Source organism: Lissotriton helveticus, chromosome 5_1 (genome assembly GCF_964261635.1).
Source record: "Lissotriton helveticus chromosome 5_1, aLisHel1.1, whole genome shotgun sequence".
NCBI classification, from domain to species: domain Eukaryota; kingdom Metazoa; phylum Chordata; class Amphibia; order Caudata; family Salamandridae; genus Lissotriton; species Lissotriton helveticus.
Window position 1 is genome coordinate 351,647,441 of NC_136065.1, and position 17,241 is coordinate 351,664,681.

General features: G+C 40.3%; 1 protein-coding gene across 3 annotated transcripts in view; it reads left to right on the forward strand.

Annotated features, from left to right (window-relative positions):
- The window catches only part of TNFRSF14 (TNF receptor superfamily member 14), a 470,620-nt gene that overhangs the window by 211,879 nt on the left and 241,500 nt on the right, over positions 1-17,241 (forward strand). For all 3 annotated transcript variants that reach the window (XR_013594741.1, XM_078642475.1, XM_078642476.1), the window contains exon 3: positions 2,906-3,037. Coding sequence is in view for 2 of the 3 variants with exons in the window: in XM_078642475.1 (XP_078498601.1) it covers positions 2,906-3,037 (132 nt within the window). In the remaining variant the exon portion in view is untranslated. The remainder of the gene's footprint in view (positions 1-2,905; positions 3,038-17,241) is intronic.

Here is a 17,241-nt window from a genome sequence, read left to right on the forward strand (position 1 = left end):
GGAATCCGGATAAGCATTAGAGTGCACATCCCTTGGTAAAACAGATTTATAGAAGAAGCCCAGAAGGAGTGCCTTAATAACAGATCCTAGTTTAAGGTGCCGAGTACCCCCAGACAATATCCTACCGGCAATGTGAGGGTTATCAAAATGAATTACACACAATTAAAAAGTCACTTGTGCCTGTTTTGCAGGAGATCCCAATCCAGCCAACCCGATGGTCCATAATGATGTTTTTGGCCACGCGAGCACCCAGGGCGGTGTTATGAGTCAGCCAGTGAGTTATTTTATTTATCAGCTGCCCAAAATCCTCCGTTGCCCCTTGGGGGAGAGATGTAACACTTCCCAGGACTACTACATACTGGGTGGATTCAGGAGGCAGGCCTATATTATTATTATTATTATTAAACAGAGTTTTATATAGCGCGAACTTGACCTGAATCAGGTATCAGGTATTGGTCCGGGCTTTGTCTGGGAGCCCCGCGTGCGTCCCACGGTTATCCTCTGGCAGCTTTATCCCCCTCGGTGATGGGAGAGTAGCATCAGCTGGGCTGGAATGCTGGACCGAAGCAGGGGAGCCTGGGAGAGTGAGTCCCAATGTCTGGCTGCAACCCTGCTCCGGTAAGCGCGTCACGCGCCGCGGTGATCCTCTGGCAGCTTTATCCGCCGCTGTGATGGGAGAGTGGCGTCAGCTGGGCTGGAATGCTGGAACAAAGCAGAGGAGCCTGGGAGAGTGAGTCCCAATGCCTGGCTGCAACCCTGCTCCCGTAAGCTCGTCCCGCGCCGCGGTAATCCTCTGGCAGCTTTATCCGCCGCTGTGATGGGAGAGTGGCGTCAGCTGGGCTGGAATGCTGGAACAAAGCAGGGGAGCCTGCGAGAGTGAGTCCCTATACCTGGCTGCAACCCTGCTCCGGTAAGCGCGTCCCTATTTTTAAAGGCTATCTTTTGTTCTGCCGGCATTAGGTAGAAGTTTCGCCTTAATTTTCCCCGCCATCTCCAACAGACTATTCTAGAGTCTCTTTTACCCACTGTCAGATTGTGGATGCCAATTGCAACAGTGAAGGATACTGGAGAGCCTTATTTTAGAAGTGTGCCATTGAAATAAAATTGAGCTTCTCCATCTTGGTGCCTCCTTGGACCATGGCGGCAAAGCAGCCACTGGCAGGGTTGAGTGGCCCAGCTGGTTATTTGTTCCTGGGGAATTATGACAAGTGTACTTTGATCCTCATTTTCCACGCACCTCTTGCCCTGATGAAACGACACACTGAATGCAATTGCAGGAAACAGGTATTGGCCTTTTAGTTTGCAGTATACTTTTGAATCCTGTCTTCTAAGTTCTCTTTTGTATGGGATAAGTACAAATTGAAATTTTTTCTAAATATTGAAAAATAATTCAAGCCGCTGATATGTATTTAGGATATTTTAAATAGTAGACTTCGGAAGGGGCTCTGCAACCTAGAGGCTGGATGAGAGGATTTACAAATATCATTGACTTTTCTTTATAACCAACTCAGTCTTACTGTATTGGGGATATGCTTTCCCACAAGGCAACAATCCGGTATACAGTAATAAAATATGTTCCAAATTACAGTTGTCAAAACGATATAAAATCTCTCCTCAGAGGCTCTAATAAGTCTTATCTCAATGCAAATCAATACCTACGCTTGGCTTGAGTAGGTCACCCGTACCAAAACCCTTGCATACTATGGTAATGTGTGAGACTCCATTTTCCAAAATAACTGCCTACTTGCTTTGACCACAGTGTAATAAACAACTGACAAAAGCCTATTGTCTTAACACATGTTTTTTTGAAATAAACATTATGAGACCGACTTACTGGCTTTCACATAATGTTTCATAATAAACAGATCAAGCCTAAGAAATCTAACATAACTTTACCCAGTGCACCAGCATGGCCCGTAGCCTTCACCATTGACTTAACATCACAGGCCTACTGAATGGTGCATATGCTGGCAAGTATAATAAATACTGTGATAAAACTACAAAAATCCACAAAATTACAGTTGACAAAACAATATAGAGACCCTCATAAAAGTGCCTAACCAGAATTACCAAAATGTAAAGCTTGTACGATACTATTAACGTAATTTTCAATTAAGTAAAATAAACAAATACAAATATTAATAAATAGTAAATTGAAAATATTTTTAAGTGTGATTAAAAAAAATCAGATTACATTTATTTATTATTTATTTAAAATGAAAAAACATGTACAGAATGAATTTAAATTAATGTAATTATGTTAATAAATTAGTTACACTTATTTGTAAACGGTAAAATGTTCAGCAGCATTTTATTCAAAATATGTGTTTTCTATTTATATTTAATTATATCACATTAAATGTATGAATAATTTTTTAAAAAGTAAATAAATAATTTAATTGTAACATTATTTCCTATAAGGTTCTATTGTAAGTGTCTCCCTCCATTGTTTTTTGTTTTAAGGATATTTTAGTGCAAGTGGATGTTCATGTGTAGTACTGGACTTACTCCAGGTCTCAACTGGACAATATTTAATACAATTGTATGTCCTTTTTGACTTTAGTATCTTTATAAGTGCACTTTGTGAATAGCAATTGGCTTACTATTTTGTGGGTGGGTGTCTGCCCCTCCCTAAACCCTTTTCTTATCCCTTCCGAAACCCTTCCTTACTCCTTCCTAAACCCCTCCAATTTAATATTAAGTATTCTCCGTTATCCAGCTGTTCTCCCTTGTCCAGCCCACATTTACCACTACATGGTCAACTTACATGTGTGAGGATATCCCCATAGAAAATATGGAGGTGGAAATTCCACTCATAGGTTTGCGAATTGCAGTTACTATAGTAGAACTACTTTTCTGAGCGCTGGCTTACGCTAGGTAACAAATATCCTTGTGTTTGTTTTAGGTAACAGAGTGCAAAGACCCTGCACAGCTACTACATCTGGTGCTACGTCCTGCATTCCATGCATGCCAGGGACATATATGGACCACCCTTCTGGTCTTACAGAGTGCTTTAAATGTAAAAGCTGTGATCCTGGTAAGGAATGTGCTTTTCAATATTCAAGTCATTTTCAGTGTGTTCCAAATAATATTCATGTTTTATCCTATAACTCGTGTACAGATTAAAGGCAAAGAAAATAGTTTGACAATTGATGGGGTAATAATACATGTATAAAGGCTAGGGTTTAGTATATATTGGTCATTTGTCTGTACTTAGTATCAATGAGCAGAATGTACTTTAAATCTAAGTCGCAATAGAGTTGCACATGCCATCAGGCTTACGTCACAAAGCCAAGGGTCCAAAGGCACTAATCGGAATTGTGCTAGTGTAGGATTTCTCCTTGGTTTTGTGCAAACCTTTATGATAATCTCATCTCAGGAGTACTACTAAAATCTACATCAGTAGTAGATTTCAAGGAGTGCTCATCTGCATAACATTTCCTTATGTGGTATGCATACCAGGTGGAAATCTCATCTCTTGGAAATGTGAAACAAATGTGGGGTTTGTCATGCAACTTTTTAATCTCAATGCAAGGAAAACTCTGTTTCTCAATAGAGAAATTCATTCTTGACACCCTAACTATATACTTTGTTGTTTCATCCCCATATCCAGCCAGGAAACTCACTGCCTCATGCTCTTGATAACAGAAAATGTGCATGTTTTTTTCAGGGTGGGAAGCAACTTGCAAAGGGGTATGTGAATACAGACAACCATACAGGTTTGTGGGAATCCACCTACTTTTAGCTGTAGGCCCAGTCAGGATCACATAAAAACCTGCCCCAACAGTATGTTTATAGTTGTGGAATATCAATCAACCTGGCATAATTTCTGTATTTGTGTATCGTGTTTGGTGGGTAGTAGTCTATCAATACAAATTGCCCTTTTATTTGGATTAGATTTATTGTCTTGCCCTAAGATGACATTAGATCCACAAAGTATTTGTGAATTGAGTCCAGAGTTGGAAAAACAGCATTTGATGTTTAATTACTCTGTTGCACAGCAATCTTTGTGGGAGTATGGGCTGGGAGGGAGGAATAGTAAACAAGGATATGAGGCAAATTACAGTGTAGGAGACACAAACCCATGCTTTTATAGGAGAAAACAGAATACTGGTTGGATGTGAGTTGGTGCCCAGACAAAATCCGGGAAGCAGGGCTGTTAGTTACGTAAGGTGAGATTAGTTTTGGGAAGGTTCCAAATTACATTAAACAGTTCCAGTTCCAATCTGATAGACATGTCTGATCTACAATTGTACATTGTAAAGTTTTGAGCAAAGATGAAATTGTTGATGGCACCCATCTCGAGGCGTATTGTCTAAAATACTTTTATGTGAGAGCTGATGCAGAGGTCACTGCAGAAGTGCAGTACCTTGTTTCATTTCGCCTACTTCCATCAGCCTGTTTCCAACTTGTGACTTTTGCTGCCTCCAGTATAGGTGCGATGATCACAAGTGATAATTTTCCAGGACTGGATCCTCGCCTTTGGCTATAGCTCCTGTAAATTTCACCATAAACGGATCACAGACTGCAATATTAATTGCAGCCTCCACAATTTGTCAGGGAGACAGGTGGAAGCAGAGGCTGGAAGTATACCAGGAATATTTGTCAACTGACACTAGTAAGATCATAAACTGGGAGCAGGGGAAGGAGGAAGATAAGGATTGGAGTGCTAGTGTGCTTTGTGCCTTCCATCCATTGTCATCAGGGGCTGAGAGGATTGATTGTGGCAGTCGTCTCTGCCTGCATCTTAGTGCCAGTCTCTTTATGGCATTTGGAACCTGAGATTCTCTCCCTTTTCTAAGTCCACAGGCCTATATAAGGTCTTGCAAAGTTCATAGGGCAACAGAAATCATGCAAAATCTAGCTTACGTATGTTAAGGAGATTTGATTTTCTAAAAAGTAATGATTACTTTAGACAGGCTTAGGTAGCATAACTAGGCACCAGGCTGCATTGGCAGTGGTTCATTAAATGCTGTAGAAAATGACGTTTATTTTCGGTGTATGAGCTTCCATGTGCATGCATCTTCCTCTTTTTCAGAAGTTCAAGGAAAGTACATCCACAGCAATGGTCTCTGTTTATTAATGTCTAATCTGTTCTGAAGTTAAAGATGTCTTAATGTAACAATGTCAACGCTACTTAGCCAAGCTCTGCTGGTATTTGAACAATTCATTGCATTTCTGTATTTCATGAGCTTCCTTAATCAGGAAGTAAGATATTCTAGTGGTGTTGTACAAACTAATAAATGGATTAGTTGTGATAACGGAAACATTTGTGTTCCAACCCTGCCACTTAATATCATTTCATGAAATAATTGTGCCTTCTGTCCCTAAAATATTATGCAAAAACGCCGTTGCTTTGAGATTTATACCTCTGTCCTGAGAGCTCTTTGAGCTTTTCTTTAGAAAAAAGTTCTTATGTCAGTCTGATCTTAATTCACTTGATACGTTATGTTTGCTTTTAGTAATTAAGTTATGGTTTGGAAAAACCCATGAGGTTGATAACTTTAGAATTTGTTTTTGATATTTTATTGATCGCCTTGGATTGAGTCTAAGAGAGCACCAGGGATTCCATTCCTGCATAAGGACCTTCTTGATTTATTAATTGGAGTGTCAACAGTTTTGATGGCTTGTGCATGGAATGAGATCAGGCTAATTAATTAAACTACTTGGTTCTCAAGGAGTTGGAGAATCCCGCATATTTGGAGTACTGCTACTATACTTGTAGATGTTTTCCAGAAGTTGATGTGGTGACTATTAATATGGTTTTGTGTAGGGTGTTTTGTAAAGTGTATGTTTTGGTAATTGCATGTGTAGCTGTAGATACACATCCTGTGCATAATCCTGCCATCCAGTGTTGGCCTCTGTGTGTAAGTTGTTTTTCTTCTAAGAAAGTTCGTGTCACGAGTTACTGTGACTTCTCCTTTCGGTGGTAATGAGCATGGTCATCAACTCCATTGTTAGATTGTTTTCTTCTGCCATTGGGTTCAGACATGTGCTCATATGTTCTGATTCAACACCGTCGTGCTGCATTTTCTTGGTTCATACCTTCTCTAAATCAGTATTGTTGTTGATTGCGGTCCTCTCTTTCACTGTTTGACTCCAGATTTGTCGTGGTGTCTTTCTGTTGACTGCGTTCCCACAGTTCAGGCTGGACTGTTCCCATGAGGAGCAGGGTCAAGACTGATTTGCATATGGCATGGTCCAAACTGGTGTGGCGTAGTGAGCAAAAAAACGATGGATTTAACCCAGATCTTTTGACTGGAGGTGAATGTTCGATTTATTCAGCATTCCTTCCATCATTTAATTCTGTGTCCCCACGTTGGCCTTTGCCCTTCGGGACCTTAATTTGCTCCTTAGGCGTATCCCCCCACTATGTTCACTAAGTGATGAAACAGACGCATTTTTGTTTCTGGATAAGGTGTCTTGCTAAATACCCTCACACCGACCTCCACCGGGTCTGCAATCTGGGTCTTTCCCCCGAACGCAAGAGCCAGCTGCGAGACTTGCTGCTCCTTCATGTCGAAGAAGACTGCGCAACCATTGGACTCAACGTCTCAAAATGATTCGAAGGAGCGCAGAAGACACACCAGACCTCTTCGGCCCGAGGACATCATTCACAGGCATCGACTGTGGACGAAGGGATTTTCGCCTCAACTACAGCTCTGTCTCAAAACTAAAGGTCCAGGAACTGCCTCCAGTGCAACCAGCCGTGAGTACTGTGCCCCCACCACCTCGCCATTGACCCCAGCAGACCACCACAAAGGGTCACCCACCCTTTTATGAATGCTCAAAGCAGATTTCTGGGCCACCACTGCCTTCGGCCCATGGTTGCACCAACTGCTATCTTCGGAAACACCAAGCCCTGGTTTGGTGCCAAAGAAAACTAAGAAGCCAGCTTCTTAGGAGCTGACGACTTCCGCCTCGGAGTCGAGTTAAGCATCAGAGTCAAAAACTCGGTGTTGAAGCACAGGCCATTGTCAGCACCGAAACCACTTCCATTGGAGCTGAAACCTTCAGAGTCTAAATAATCAGTGTTGGAGCAAATAAAATGCGTCGCACAGCAGAATTGCTCATGGATGGGGGTCAGTGGAACCATTGCTTAAAAGACTACAGGAGGAAGTAGACACCCGGCAGGAACATTTAATGATCCACCCAGACACAGGCCAGGGAATTACTCGCCCTCCACAAACTGTTGCTCAACCTTCCAAAAGGCAACTTTCTTTTTAAAAGGCTTTGGACATACCAACTCTGTCCAAACAGAAAAAGAAGAAGGGCCAGGCCACAATCCCTCTACACACTAGCCCACCAACCCTGCAGAGTGCATAACATTCACCTTTACCACCTACTTCGCCTGCTGACCCTACACCATACTCACCTCAAAGGTCAATCCATTCATATGTAGGACAAGAAGAAGGGACACTTTTTATATTTCACCACTGGATGACCCCTGGGATACATATGACACAGACTCACCAGCAGATACAGACCCAGATCTTTATTCCGCAAAACCATCTTCATAGATTACACTGCAAATAAGATATTTGTGACCTTATCAGTAGGGCTGCTGTAAAGATGCAAGGAAGGCGAATATATATATATAAAAAGATTATTTATTTAGGTGTAAAGTAAAGACCCACTGGAGCCTAGAACAAAGCATCCAACTCAATCCCAATACCGACCGTTATCCACCCCACAATACTCTAAACGCATCATTCTAATGTTACATCAATGCATTCCAATATTACACAAAGAATTCTAAATGACATCTAAGTAATCTACATTCTACTATGGAAATAATGAAGAGACCCAATTACCACATGTATCCTTTTAAAAGAAAAAATGAGACAACAGCTAAAAGATAAAAGAAATAACATATTAGGCATTAAGAATATAATCATCAAACTTTTTAGGTAATTTTGAAACCCTTTTCTGTAACATAGGATTTTCTTGAACCGAAGATTCCGTAAGGTCTACATCACTGGACACTGAAATATTAGAATCACTTTGAGACATATCATGTGTATTAACAACTTCAGAATCTTCAGTGCGATCAAACCACACATGGACACCATCTTCCTCTTTAGCGAAAAACTGTTCTTGCCCTTGTTTAAAAACTATAACAGAACTTTTGCTCCTCTAACCTTTCCCTTTAAGTAAAACAGCAGACTCAGTTACCCTCTCAACTTTGACAGGCATAGTAAACTTTGATGAACCTTTACAAATCAAAGTAGGTTTAATGAAACACACCCAATCACCAATTTCAATAGTTTTGCTCTTGGTTCTATGAGCCACATCATGATTCTTTTTGCCTGCAATGCGAGAATCATTAATATTTTTTGTTGCTTTAGCAATAACTGACTCCATGTTATCCACAACAATTTCTTTGTTAAATTCTTGTGTCAACATTGTTTTAGCTTGCCTTCCTCTCATCAATAAGTAAGGAGAAACTCCTGAAGAACTATTTGGAGTTATATGATAACTCCATACCTTTTCCTTTAAAAATTCAAAAACATCTAACTTACTTTCTGTTGCTGCCTGAATTCCCTCTTTGATAAATCTATTAGCCCTCTCAACTTGACCATTGGCACAAGGGCAATATAGAGGAGCAGTCTCTGAGTGTACACCAAATTTGTTCAAAAATGTTTTCATCTTGTTTGAAACAAATTGCACCCCATTATAAGATAAAATGGTATTGGGTGGACCTTCAGCTCTAAATAAGTTATCTAAGAAATCCATAACCTCATCAGTAACAGGATGTTCGACAAAAGTGTAGTATTTTCACTTTGACTAGTGGGACCCTCCTGAAGAGACAAAGGTTGCGTAGAAACCTTCCAATGCTTATCAGCCTTCACGCACACAGAACAATTGTCTACCACCCTCTCCACATCAGCATCCATGCCGGGCCACCAATAATGTACTTTAAGAAGTTTTTTAGTGCTTGAAGTGCCAGGATGTCTAGAATGAGCCAACTTGACAAGTTTGCTTCTCACACCACTAGGTGGTACAAACAAATTTTGACGCAATAAAATACCATTTTCAATACTGAATTCATCAGCAAGTTGTGCAAAAGTTTTAAAATCATCCTCCAAATGTTTAATAGGCGGACATACCTTAACCACAAATTGTTTGACTTTAGCCAAAACCGAATCAATTTCCATTGCTTCAAACCATTCTTTTTCAGAAACCACTGAAATACAAGAATCCACCGCATCAACTAAGGCAACAACACACTCATGTTGATCAATCACCTCACTGTCACTCTCACCTTCCGGAGGAAGTCTTGACAAACAGTCAGCAGTGACATTTGTACCACCAGGTATATGCTGTATATCAAAATTACACTCTTGCAACCTAGCAATCAACCTTACCAATCTCGAAGATGCTTTCCCACTTCTTACCCCATCCATCATAAAAACAGGGGGTTTGTGATCAGTAACAAGAACAAAAGACCTTCCCCAAAGAAAACTCTTAAGTTTCTCTACTGCCCACACACAGACTAATGCTTCCTTATCGATGGTGCTATAGTGTTTTTCAGCACCCCGAATACCCCTTGAAATAAAAGATATAACTCTTTCTCTACCGTCAATGATTTGAGTAAACACAGCGCCAAGCCCAATAGCACTCGCATCCACCGTAACATAAGATTTACCTTGAGGATCAAACGTATTAAGACCCGGAGCCTTAGCAATCAATCTCTTAACATTTAGAAAAGCCTCATCATGAGCACTGGTCCAACAAAATTGAGAACCTTTCTTTAAAAGCTGTCTTAGGGGTTTAACAACCAGTTTAACAACCAGTGCATACCCTTTCACAAATCTAGAGTAGAATTTGCCTAATCCCAGAAAAGAACGCAAGTAATCCTTATCCTTAGGTTTGCTAACATTCTCCAAAGTATTCCCCAAATCTTCCTTCGGAAAAATGCCGGACGGTGTAATTCTGTGTTCTAAATAATTAATCTCCTCAACAAAATTTTTTTCTTTGCTTACAGTCATACTCTTGGAACCAAGAATACCAAGAACTTTATCGAGAATAATGTTATGTTGTTCCCCATTTTCAGCAAAGATCAAAATATCATCCTGAAATGATTGGACACCCTTAATACCCTGAAACAAATTCTCAATTAATTTTTGGAAAACACTGGCCGCTGATGCAAGGCCAAACGGCATTCTCAAAAATCTAAACAAACCAAAAGGAGTAGTGAGTGTAGTAAGATCTTTAAGGACTCATCAAGAAGCACCTGATGATAAGCAGATTTAAGATCTATTACTGAGAAACATTTTACACGATTGATAGCTGATAACGTATCCTGAATACGAGGTAAGGGGTAAGTATCCACAAAAATATTTTTGTCAAGAGACCCGAGATCAACACATAATCTCAGATCCTGATTTTTCTTAAGAACTAAAACAATAGCGGAAACCCATTCCGAACTATCTGTAGGCTCTATGATACCCTCAGAGCACAAAATGTCTAAATGAGTTTTCAATTTACCTCTAATACCCAGAGAAAAAATGCGAACCTCATGTTGAATAGGCATAGCATTTTCTTTTAGTTTGATTTTATGCATGTAACCCGTCACTTGTCCAACCTCATTTTTGAAAACATCACTGTGTTTTTTAAGTATAATTTCTAAACTAAATTTCTCCATTGAAATGTTATTAACATTAAATTCCCTTAATTGCAGAGGGCGATCAGAACCTGGGCATAAATTTACACCCAACCTACCTAAATCAAACCACCCCACAATATTCTTGCCATCAATAGCGACGTACATTTTTGTAAAAATTTTCCTTCCCTCAAACTCTAAGGAATCATCAAAAAAACCTAGCATAAAAATATCAAAATTTCCAAACGCTTTAAGATTCACATCCGTTTTTTTAAGTTCAAAATTTTTCCAATTTTCCTTAAAAAACACATCAGATAAAATGGTGATAGGTGATCCAGAATCAGCCATTGCTTCAAAAGAAACATCACCAACTAAGACTGTACAAAAAGGTGCCTTGAAAGGAACATTGATATTGTTTACTGAATAGTCAAAAAGATCATCATAAATTGTAAGAAGCATGTTTTGTAAATCATGTTCCACAATATTAACACTAATAACATTAGAGTTTGTAGACGTTTTAGGTGCATAACACACAGAAGCTAAATGACCCACTTTTCCACACTTAATGCACTTCTTCCTTAAAGCTTGACAGTCATGACTATTAGCCAAATGAGTTTTAGCACCACATTTGAAGCAACTCAATTTGTTGCCTTGTTTGACGAATCCCTTATTTAAAGATTGGACAGCACAAACAGGCAAAGAAGAATGATTTTTAACTTCTTCTGCAGAAATGACTTTTGAAGAAATTATAGATCTTTTAATTCCCTTAGCCAAATCTAACACCTCGCTTAAAGTGGGGTTGCGACATGCAAGAAGCCTCTCGTATTTTTTATAATCACAATTAAAAAGGAATTGATCTCTTATAAAGTAGTCAACAGAAGCTCCATACTCACAATTTGCAGCTAAAACTTTTAGAGCAGCAACATACTCTTCAATTATTTCATCAGGAAATTGCTTTCTTTTATGGAAAGCATGTCTCTCAATTAACACATTTTCTGGCAGATGCATCAAAGTAAATACCGGGAGCAAATGGGCAGATTCTCAGAATATGCACCTTTGCTCCCGGTATTTTTGCATTTGGGATGCATCATCCCAAATGCAAAAATCGCAATTTAAGGAATCTCTAAATTGAGATTCCTTAAATTGAGATTGCATTTAAGGAATCCCAAATTAAGAATCCTTAAATGCAATGCATGAAAGTAAAAAAAAATAGCGAATTCGCTAATAGGGGGAGCAAATTACCATGAAGTTGGACTTCATGGTAATTTGCTTAAACTTTGAAAAAATCACTTTTGTACATATTTCAAAGTTTCATGTTGCGCACACACATGCCCTTAGGGCATGTGTGTGTGCAACATATGTGCATAGATCAATTTCAGGGGTGCAACGGGGTGTCATTTTGACACCCTTGCACGCTTGAAATTGCATGAGCAATTTGCGAGTACCTACTGGTACTCACTAATTGCTCATGCAATCTCCAATACATTCCTATGGGCCTGTAGGCCCATAGGAATGAATGGGACAGCATTCCTTAATTGCGACTAGCAATTTGCGAGTAACAATTAAGGAATGTTAAGGAATCGCTATTTTAATAGCAATTCCTACATGCATAGGCTTTTGCTATTCCTAAATAGCGATTCCTTAAAAATCGCTATTTAGGAATAGCAAAAGGCTACGTTGATGCATCTGCTAGATAGTTCATCCTGAAATTTTCTCTAATCTTGCTACTGCTTCTTTATATACATTCCACCCTTCACCACCACCACTATGTGGTGCAATCGGAATTACATTTTTTAAAATATCGATTGCCGAATCACCAAGAAAACTAAATAAAATTGCTTTGAACCTTTCAGGTGCAAACTTTGTGCCATCTATGGCTACAATATAATTCTCAAATGTTTCAAACCATTTTTGGTTTGCCAGGAATCTGTAGAAAAATTGTAGGTTGGTTACATATATTTGGAGCTGCCATATTTCATTCAAGGAAAACACTCCAGTAAACACAAGTATAATAAATACAAATTGAAATCTAGAAATGTAAAAATGTAAAAAGTTGCCAAAATCCAGTTAAAATATAAAGGTCAAAGTGAAGATGCACTGAAAATGAAAGTTAAATCAAGTGTGCGCATCACTGTTTAAATGCTCTGCAAACGAAAGTTAAATTAAGTGTGCGCATCACTGTTGAAGTGCACTATGGTTAGAAAAATAAATAATTGAATGTCACCTGGATGCTTTTGAAGAAAAATCCACGCACTTGTAGATAAATGAAAAAAAACAAAACCGTAACAAGTCAGTGCAGCCAACTGGGAAATGCAGAGAAACTGTATAAATGTTATGTAAAATGGCCGCAAATGACGTAGATACGTCGTAACCTGGATACGAAGATAAACAAAATGGCCGTTGTAGCGTGAAAGTAAAGTGCCAGGAGGAACGCAGCGTAGACTCTAGATGAAACGCAAGCTGAAGTTCTGGAACTGACGTCACTTCAATCATCACTGTCCACTTCTCCAGTGCATAGACATCTCATGCGCTGCAAGGCATCCATGAGCACTCAACGGGCAAAGGTAATTTTGAATTACAGTACCTTTAAACGAAATAAGCGCTAACTCCGCTTTTGTCAAAATCCATTATAATCCTTTAGACCAGAGGTCTTCAAACTTTTGGATGCCGAGACCCCACTGTCAACAATTTGAGGCATAGGGACCCCCTCCTGACAAAAATTTCTAAACCTGTAGGCAGGGCTACTAGAATTATGAGGCAGGTGAGGACCAAATTACGCGACAGGCTTGACTAAATTGTATGGGAAGAAAATGTAAGTGATGGTATGTGATGCCTCGTATTTTGGGATAGCATTACTTCATTATTTTGAAATTTTTTACACACAGTAACACTGAGGAAAGATTTCACCACATCAGTATCCGTTTATAACCAAAATACAGCAATTAACATCAGAAAGATTTCTAGTCAACCTTTGAGAAGGGCCTTCCACTCCGCAGGAATAGGTGCTGCCACATTAGAAGCTCACTGACCCTGGCCAGGAGAAGCAGGGGTCCCTAAAAAAACAGGCAGTTTTGTGCAGCGTTAACCAGTTTACCCATGCAGCCTTCCTCTCACCCCCTCCCTTCGATCCCTCTCTCCTCTCATAACCCCAGATCCCTCTCTCATTTTGCAGGCCATTTTCTTTCACCCCTTTTTACAACTTCTGAACTCTCCCCATTCAACCTCTCACTTCACCTTTAATCACCTCTTGCCATTCTGTCTTTTCACTGCCCTCATCTCTAACAGTCTCTCGCATTTATCTCATGGCCTCTCTGGTGCCGTCACCTCCCATGCCCCTCAGCACTTCTCATTCACCTCGTCTCTCCATTCAATTTGTTTGTCTATTTGTATCTTACACCTCTCCAGTCCCCCCATTCAACTTTCACATCTCCCCTTTGTTCTAACAAAAGCTCTCACCTTTGGCTCACACTCACTTCTTGCGTGTCCACACTTCTCTTCTGTAATTCACATTTCTCCTCATCCCTGACCTCTTCAATCGAATTCTCTCACTCCCTTGCTGTCCTCTCTCATCCTCTCATTTCTCCTCACCAAGCATACAGGTCGGACCCGTATGCTCTTTTCGGCCTGTGCCACTCTGCTTATTGTTCCCTAATTCAAGAAGGCATGTTTGTCTGGCTCACTGTTTTGATGCAGGCCGCGCAGTTATGGAACTTGCACCCTCCTTTGCTTCGCTCCACCAAGAATCTATTATCCTTTAGGAAGATATAAAAACCTTTCTCTATGCTCTGTAGGTTACCCGATTTGGCTGGTTCTCCTTCTCCGTGTTTCTCATTTGCCTACAGGCAGCAGATGGTTATTAGCCCCAGGACATCTTTTGGTAACAGTAGCGCACTACAAATGTAAATAATAATAATAGCCAGAAGCAGGGGTCACTAGAACAGAAATTCGGAGGGGACTAACACTCCCAGCCAGGGCTGGTCCTAACACTGGTCGCACTCGGTGCAACAGTATTTTTTGGTGCCCCACACCGGTTTCCTCCTTCTCCATGAATTCCTTCACTGCCACTCACCACTAATGCACCTCATCTATCTATAACACCTTTCTGACAAACATTTCATTTTTTTATAGCGCTACTCATAGTTTACTCACACTCAGTTCTGTGATCAGCATGGTACATGTTCTTTGTAGCAGGCACATTAACCCTCTGCACACTGTGTGGGTGACAAGAGTGCCCATGTGACTGCACAGTGAGCGATGCAACAGTGCGAGAGTAGGGTAAGAGGAGTGACTGCAGGGCGTATGAATTTGGGTGCGGATGCAAGTTCATAATGGGACGAATGAATGTATGATTACTGATGGGCTTGTTTGAGTGAGTTGCATATTGAGCAGTGAGGGGGACAGGTGAAGTGTCACATGAGTGCAGGATGCGTAGTTTACTCGTAATACTGCCGGGTGAAGTATAGGATGAACAGCGCAAGTGCATTGTGAGTGCAGAGTGATCACTGTGAGCGCAGGGTGAGCAGGTGAATGGTGTGAGTGCATGGTGATCAGTGTAAGTGCATTGTGATCACTGTGAGTGCAGGGTGAATGGTGTGAGTGCATGGTGATCAGTGTGAGTGCAGGGTGAGCGTGAAAGTGAAGGGCGAGAATGAGGAGCGAGTTGTCTGAATGCAGGGTGCATTCCCAGACACTTGAAGTAACTCAGCATGTTATTGACGGCAGCGTAGGGTTTAAGATCTTAGTTAAACTATTGCAGAATTAATCGGGTATCGAGGGTGGAGGAAATAAATAATGTGCTGACCCTGCAACAAACTTACAGTCCTATGGTTAGGGTTGCCAGCAGATTATTTTGATGGCCCAGTCAGTACAAAAATAACCAGTCACCTAAAGCTGTATTTTCAGCACTTATCTGTGCATACTTCCAACAGCAAATATAAATAAAGAGCACTTTTAATTGTGTTCTAGGGCTGCCTCAATGATCCATGACTGACAAAGCAAAAATACAGAAAAGTCACATAACGAATGCATAAATACTTTTGTATTTAAAAGTTTATTTAGTGTCAAGAGGTCTTTGCAGGCTCTTTAAACAAAACAGGTTGGGCATTTTTCTTTTGGCAACCCTACTTTATATTCCTTTTCATTAAATTCATTCTCACTCTACAGCAGTAATTGTAAAATACAAATGTAAGGAACAGGCAGAGTGGGGGCCCAGGGGGGACTGGAACCAGGAAAAAAACCAAAGCCTCTGTAACCATTTTACAAAGGCATGTAAATATGCAAATGGTCTTTAACCCTGATAGAGATCGTAGGTCACCCGACCAATAATTACACCATATAGTTTTCGGGCCCATAAATTTCAGTTCAACTATACATTAATCAGATGACCTCACAACTCTACTACCAGTAACCCTGATTCCTTCCTATTGTATTCTAGTGTACCCGACTTACCATCCACTGTTACGGGTACCTATGATCATAATAGATCAAGGAGCTAGCTGTAAAAGAAAAGGCAGGCAAAATGCAAATACCAATTTTATCTCTCACTTTGTATTCATTGAAATGACCACGGACAACTGAGAAGTTTTAAAAGTTTATCTTAGTATTAAATTTCTTTCGAATATACATTCCACTACAAGGAGACAGTCTATAATCAAATTAGCAAAGAGTACATAACCATACAGAAAAATCATAAGGGCAATCATTTATGGTCTGTAAATCCGAGAAAAAAGTAAATGCGCTTTAGCAGAAATGTAACTTTAAGGAAACCTATGAATGGGCAAGCTTTACATGTACTAGAATTACACTATTTGGACATATTTCATGAGTGAGAATCTAGGGAAACCTATACATCCATAGGAAGGGTAGAAAAGTGGAACACGCTATAGTTCTAGCATCATTACTTCAATTCAGATTTGGAGGAAAAATGTAAAACACATCTAAATTCATAAACAGTATGGAGAGATTTGTACTCTAAAAGGTAGGGAAACATAGGAACATGCTATGGAAAATAGATGCTTTGATTCTTCATATAGTAGATTGCGGAAAGCATGGAAAATTTAACGTATGCAATAGTATGTCTTTATTGAAGCAAAAGACAGAAAATAGAAAGAGCAGTATAGAGTTTCGCTCTTATAATTACCTAGACTGGTGTGAAATCCAACCCTGGCCACGGGTCAGTCAATGACAGGAAAACCCTCAAGGAAGGACAGTCATAAATGAGACAGCAAGTGCAGAATGGACACCCCAGGACAGGACAGGAAAACCAGATTAGGATCAGGACAGGACCACCAGGACACGACCAGCACCCGCAGTTCGGAAGCAACGCCTGCGCTCCACCCTCTCTGCAGCTATCAGTCAGAACCCCGATTGGGTTAGCGAACTCCCCAGCAAAGTGCTCCGCCAGCACTTAAGGTTTAGTAAAACCTTTGAGTCTATGGTCAAATTCGGACAGAGTGCTCCGCAGCACCTCTGTATCAGTCACCTATTGAGTGCGATGGGTCAGTGACAGGTCAGCTATTCAGACAAGTCGGACAATTTCTCTAGCTGAACCTAGGCTAGATATACTGTTTCGGGTCAGTGTACCACCCCCCAAATGTTGCAAAGTGTCAGAATCCCCAATTTCGATTGGTCCCAAA